At 35.5% G+C, this 6,408-nt stretch overlaps 1 protein-coding gene across 1 annotated transcript in view; it reads right to left on the bottom strand.

Annotated features, from left to right (window-relative positions):
• Positions 1–718: 718 nt before the first annotated feature.
• The window catches only part of LOC113782493 (golgin subfamily A member 6-like protein 22), a 30,685-nt gene continuing 24,995 nt past the window's right edge, over positions 719–6,408 (bottom strand). Inside the window, exons 3-4 of the mRNA XM_027328385.1 lie at positions 2,105–3,186; positions 719–1,251 (exon numbers count right to left, since the gene is read on the bottom strand). Coding sequence (XP_027184186.1) covers positions 719–1,251; positions 2,105–3,164 — 1,593 coding nt within the window. The 5' untranslated portion in view covers positions 3,165–3,186. The remainder of the gene's footprint in view (positions 1,252–2,104; positions 3,187–6,408) is intronic.

Genomic DNA, 6,408 nt, shown 5'->3' with positions numbered 1-6,408 from the left:
AATCTGGAAATTTCCAGAATTTTTGGGACAGCTCAAAGGCATTTTTCTCTTTGATTTTTCAATGAAATTTCCCATTGTACCAAAGCTGCATTTTCACCAAAACTACTCTACACATATAGGTGAACATATACATGATTTAAATAGCTCAATAACTTCACAAAATCCAGTTCAAGAATCTGGGCAAAGTTGGAAGAAAAACAGGCCTGCTGGTTCGGTTGCAGAGCAGAATTTTTCTCTTCTTTTTGATCAACCATTTCCAACTTATAATTCATACTTTAAGTCCCTAACAATCACCACTAACTAGTCTAGCCCCCAAACAAACAATCCAGTTCATTACCTAAGCGAAATTTGCAAAACATCAACAGGTACAAATCTGGAAAATTTTCCCTTCTCTCGGCAGCACCCCAGCTTCATTCTAAAAAAATTTTCCCAACATTTAACCACCTCAAAACATACATATAGCACATAAAACACCTCTAGCTTCATCAATCATTAGCTTAGAGGATCAGCAACCCAACATGTTTCACCAAGACAAGCTAAAACTTCAAGAACTAAAAGCTGCAACAAATCTGAAATTTTGGCTAAGGGGGTGAAGCGGAAGTTTTTGGGTTACCTTTGGTGGTTGTTTACTAGCTAAATGAAGTGCCTAGTTCCCCAAGTTCGCTCCTAGAATCACTGAGGTCAGTCGGCACCCCTTGCACTCTGTTTCCCTCTCGGTCTAACCACCCACAGCAGCAACCCAGCAGCAAACGTTAAGGTGAAAAGAAGCTTGGGACTGGGGTTTTTGAGTCAGCTTGGAAGGTTCTGTGGTTGGAGGAAAGAAAAATGGCAGCTGGTTTCTCCTTCTCCCCTGGTCCGACGCAACGCCGGCAGCAGCAGCAGCGATCTTCCTCCTCCTTGCTTGGTCGAGACAGCAGCCAAGAATGGAGGTGGAAGCCGGAAATGGAAGCTTGAAGATTGGGGTGTGAATGGCTGAGGATGGAAGGCTGTTAGAAGCTTGGAATGGCAGCGGTCTCTGCTTCTTCTTGCACCAGAGGAACGAGCTTGAAGAGAAGAGAAACGGCTGGTAGTTGGTGATAAGATGGGTTGAAAATGAAGGTAAGCTAGAGGTATAGGTTTGAAGACTTTTTGGGCATGCCATTAATGGTGACAAATTCGAATTTGAATCGCGTTTAAGCGCGAAATTCTTATCTACTAGTAGAAATTCCTCATCTAGCATTTTCTCAACTGAATTATACATTTTTATAACCTCTACATATCATACAGTTCAACTTAGAGCTATATTGCGTATGGGAGTACGAAAATCCAACTTAATGTTTAGCCGAACGCGAACCGTCAAATAAATTTTGAAAATTCATGTAAATAAAAATATAACATTTATATAAGTGACAACATCATTAATAATATAAATACACATTTTTAAATATAAATTCATATTATTTAATAATTTTCAAAGTTTAAATAATATTTATTTTAATTTTCAGAAATTAATGAAATTTTGAGACCCTCACAAAAACTACTTTCGTAGTGAATCAACTATACTCATAACTAATCCATACCTATTCTCATAGTTATGAAATTAGTTACAAGTTCATTTTTTCAGTGAAATTACATGAAATGAATTACTTAAAACCACATAGGTGCACCTCTACTTTCGTGAGTGTACTCCCTATGCTTAACACTTCTTGAACCAGTGTTATATCTCAATTTTCATTACAGAAACAACATCTTAGATAATCACAACTAATGGTACCCGATTAATCATGATTTAAAGAGCCAAAATGCTAAATAACTTGCTCAAATCATAGCAATCAAATAACCAAATAATAAACACTAAAAATCATAGAAAGTTCAACCAAACCCAAGGCATAAATTTTAGAAACACATATTAAATACAAAATCCAGAACTTGTATATTAACAAAACTTAGAATCAAAAACAAAAGATAAAGAGTTGGAAAGAAAGGTAACCCTTGTCACATAAGCTCTTCCCTTACTTTCTTCATCTCCATCTTCATCTTTGCCTAGCTAATAAACAAGTAGGATGAACTATACTAGCTAAACTAACCTACACTAAAAAGATGAAAGAACTACATTTTTGCAGACCAAGTTTCTCCCGTATCTCTCTCTTGACACCTTCAACTCCATCCATGTCTCTTTCAATTTCCACAATCTCTTGCTTAGTATTATTCTTAACCTTATCTATTTCCTCTCTATCTTCACCTCTCCCAATCTTCTCCTGTTTCTTCTTTTTCCTTTCCTCCCCAACCCCACTGTCAGGGCTTCGCTCAATCTGTTCTCTCTGCTCACTCCTCACCTCCGATTGGCTATTTTTCTTTCCTTTTTTGCCAACATTTTCTCCATCCTCCTCACCCTCATCCTTCTTTTTCTTCTTCTTATCCTTCCTCTTCACACTTTCACCTTCAACTCCATCAATAATGTTCCTTTCAACTTCCACAATCTCTTGCTTAGCCTTATTCCTACCCTCATCTCTTTCCTCTGTATCTTCACCTCTCACAATCTTGTCATGTTTCTTCTTTTTCCTTTCCTCCCCAACCCCATCAGGGCTGTGCTCAATTTGTTCTCTCTCCTCATTCCTTAACTCCGATTGGCCAGCTCTCTTATCTTTTCTGTTCTTGTCCGAACTTCTCTGTACCTTAACTTTGTCAAGCCTATCTGCTTCTTGGCCAATCTTCAACAAGCCTTCAGTGCTAGGCTCAAATTCGCGATTTTTCTTATGTTTTTCCTTCTTTTCCGACCTTTTCACGGCGTTAACTTCATCAATCCTTCCTTTATCCTTCTCAATCTTTAACGGTTCTTCATCATTTACCTCTAATTCGCGATTTTTCTTCCGCTTGCCCTTACTTTTCACATTCTTGATCTTTTCTTCATCTGGGTTTTTGTCAACGGTGGCTAAAGTTTCAATCTTTGTATCAACAACAAGAGGTTGAGATGCCTTACGTTTGCGATTCGAATGGGGCGCTTTTAGCTCCTTGTGGAATTGAACCAAGTTGTTGAAGGCATCAGAAGCGCGTTTCAGATACACGCGGACGGCATCGGAAGCTCCGTTCTCCTCTTCCAGGGAGGCAAAGGCGGAGAGGTTTTTGGCTGCTGAAGATAGAGAGACTGGCTTTGTTGATACCACTTGGCCTGTGACAGTCTTCATTGGAATTTGACTATTTTGATACTTTTTGGGGTTAATTCAGCTGCGATTTAGGGTTTAAGGGGTTTTCGTCGGGGTGGCGATCAGTTCAAATCGGGTTGGCAGGTCGGGTTGAGACTTGGATATAACAGAAAATCCCGCTGACTCGAACTCGAAAATTTTGGATTGGATTAGCGAGTCGATATGAAATGATTCAAAATTTAATTTTAATTTATTAATTTATCACTGTATTTTTTTATAAAACCAATTTCACACAAGATTAATTACATAATCAAGTAATAAAATTTTAAATAAATAATTTCAAATCAAATATAAAATAAATAAAAATAATATAAAAGTAAAAAATAATATAATACAATATTTATTCAAATGTAATAATTTCAACTTCACACAGGTTAAATAAATTCATTTAAGATTAAGTGATTAATGTCTTTGAAAAAAAAGAATAACTTAGTTTAGTTAGATAAAATAATTTTTATGTTTATCAAATTATTTTTAATTCATAAACGGATTATCGGATCACCTACGGGTTGATTCGAATTCGACTCGTTTTCTTTTCAGGATTCATCGGGTTTGACCTGATTTTGATTCGAACCCGCGAGACCTCAATTAAAATCCATTAATTTCGCGTTAAATTCATGTGTCGTGTCAAAAATTGCCATCGCTAGGTTTTCGGAGGTGAAGTCAAACGGGGTCGAAGACAATGACATTTGGTTTCTCAGACCCTCAGCCAAGACCGGAATCTCAAACGGATTAGACCCAATAAAACAAGAACTGCTAAAGTAGGGCAAAAATTTTTCTGAATGAAAATGTAACACGTTAAAATAAATTTCCCGCTGCAAAAATAGGAAATAGGAAACTTAGGAGTCAATAGCATGTACAAGTTTGATAAGACCATTGAAATGTACACGAGATCTTCGGTCTTCCTCAAAAAAAAAAAAAGTATACGTTGTCATACGTACAAACATGAATATGATACATATTTACATATAACAATTGATTTAGGATTCTCTTGATGGAATACACTTGAGTAATAACAAGTAATACTGATATCTTGCTTAATTTCATGTTAGCATCACATATTATAAGATACAGAATAAAATATAAATTTATGTTGAATTATCTTCTAAACTTCACCCTTACAAAATGGAGAAAAATTAAAACACAAACCAAAGGGGGAGAAAGGGAAAATTTTCAATTATATCATGTCAATTGGTCATTCTTCTCAATAATAAATATAAAACTGTTTTCAACTTTCTTACAAAATAATAGATAACATGTATCTTAAAAAATGTTATTACTTTTCTCCTATTCTTAATGTAACAAACGTTAATTTTGTAGTTATGAATGGACTGAATATACAACGTATGAAGGGAATGTTTGGTTGAATGATAAGATAGAAGAGATTATGAATGAGAAGTTTTGAAAATAAAGTTGTATATCTTACTTACACAAAGTTTTAAAAAAATACAAAGGTGTATGCTTGTGTATATTTACTTTAAATTACACATTTATCTTGTTTCATGTTTTCCATTTACTCAAAATCTTACATTGATAGCTTCCTCATCTCTTTTCATCTTGAAATTCTTATTATTTTATCTAAAGAAAGCTACTATTAGAAAACTTCCTCCTCAATTTTCATCTTGAATTCTTATTTTTTTCTCCTCTTAATATTCCTGTTATTTTCTCTAAAGAAAGCGAGCATTAGATTTACTCTTTGGAGGGTTAGAAGGCATCTAAACTCCTTACATATTAAACTTCCATAAAATTTCAATATCAAAGATTAAAATGAACACAAAAATTTAGAAAATCCATTAGCTATTTGTGGTACAAAGTCCTTTTATCTTTCTATTTGCTTAAAAGGGGGGTGAGGAAAATAAGAATAATATATTTAAGGCAATTCCGTTTGTTAGACTCGATCCCGCAACCGCCTTCGACGGAGGAAAACAGAGCTAATCGAACCCGCAACGTTCTCACTCCACCAGCACATCGTCTTGAAAACTAGGTCAACCATTTGCACAAATTTTTAGTTCAGCTATTAACTTTATATGCTGCCTCTGCCAGCTTTAGGCTTCATTTGGATAGAAAGAAAAGGACAGAAAAGAAATGATTCTGAGAGAAACCCATACCGTTTCATTCATTTGGGAGTTCTAAGATGGACAGAAGAAAAAAGGAAAGAACGGATAAGAGTCCCTCCAACTGGTGAAAATTTTTCCGCCCAAAAGTGGGAAGAAAAGGACGGAAACAACTTGGGCGCCAAAAGACATTTCTAATATGACAATTTTGTCCTTTAAAAGTTGATACAAAAATTCATTATACCTAGGGGTGGGCAAAATTATCCGCTAACCCGAAAACCCGTCATATCCGATCCGATCCAATCCGAAAATTAGGATATCCGATTTTTATTATTTGATCGGGTCAAAAGAGGGTCGAGTACCCGCTAAGATGCGGGGCGGGTTAGGATCACATAATTAAAAACCCGCGGGTACCCGATCCGCCCCGCATATATATTTGTTATTTTATTTTTATTTTTATACACACACTATAAAATAATAAGAACTAAATAAGTAATTTTATTGAATAAATTGTATTACAAATATGAGAGACTATAGTTTATTTACAAGATTCATTTGTAGAGGCCATGATCTTATATTTTATAGAAAAAAGTTTAATTAATGTGGAACATATATATTAAAAAATGTGCTACTTAATTTCAAACTTTTATTGATTTCGAATTCTTTTAATTTTTTTCCTTTATCTTATATTTTCTTCACATGCTTGTTTCTTGGTGGGAAACCTTTTTTTAGAAAAAAAAATTTCTTAAATCTTAGATGAATGTGTAAAATATAAAATTAAATTGGTATAAATTATTTTTTAAAAAATTAAATAATAAATGGGGCGGGGCGGGACGGGTACCCGTTGACCCGACCCTATCTCAGCGGATACCCGATTATAGGGTACCCGCTGATATACGGGGCGGGTAAGGGTCAAAAAATGGTTGACCCGCAATGTGCGGGTCGGGTCAGCTAAATGGTGAATGGGGCGGGTACCCGACCCACGCCCACCCCTAATTATACCCATTATATCCTAAAGTTCATTTGTAAACCACCGGTGCAAGGCTTTCTCAGCTCTTACTTTCAAATTTCAATCCTTGCAACTAGATTCACCTGGCTTTCTTCCGTTCAACACCGACAATTCAATACAAAAGGTATTTCTTTAACTCAATCTCTTCTTTCTTTCTTTCTTT

The sequence above is a fragment of the Coffea eugenioides genome, chromosome 9 (genome assembly GCF_003713205.1).
Source record: "Coffea eugenioides isolate CCC68of chromosome 9, Ceug_1.0, whole genome shotgun sequence".
In the NCBI taxonomy this organism is placed as follows: Eukaryota; Viridiplantae; Streptophyta; class Magnoliopsida; order Gentianales; family Rubiaceae; genus Coffea; species Coffea eugenioides.
Note: the sequence above shows the minus strand (reverse complement) of the source record. Positions and strands in the feature narration are given on the sequence as shown.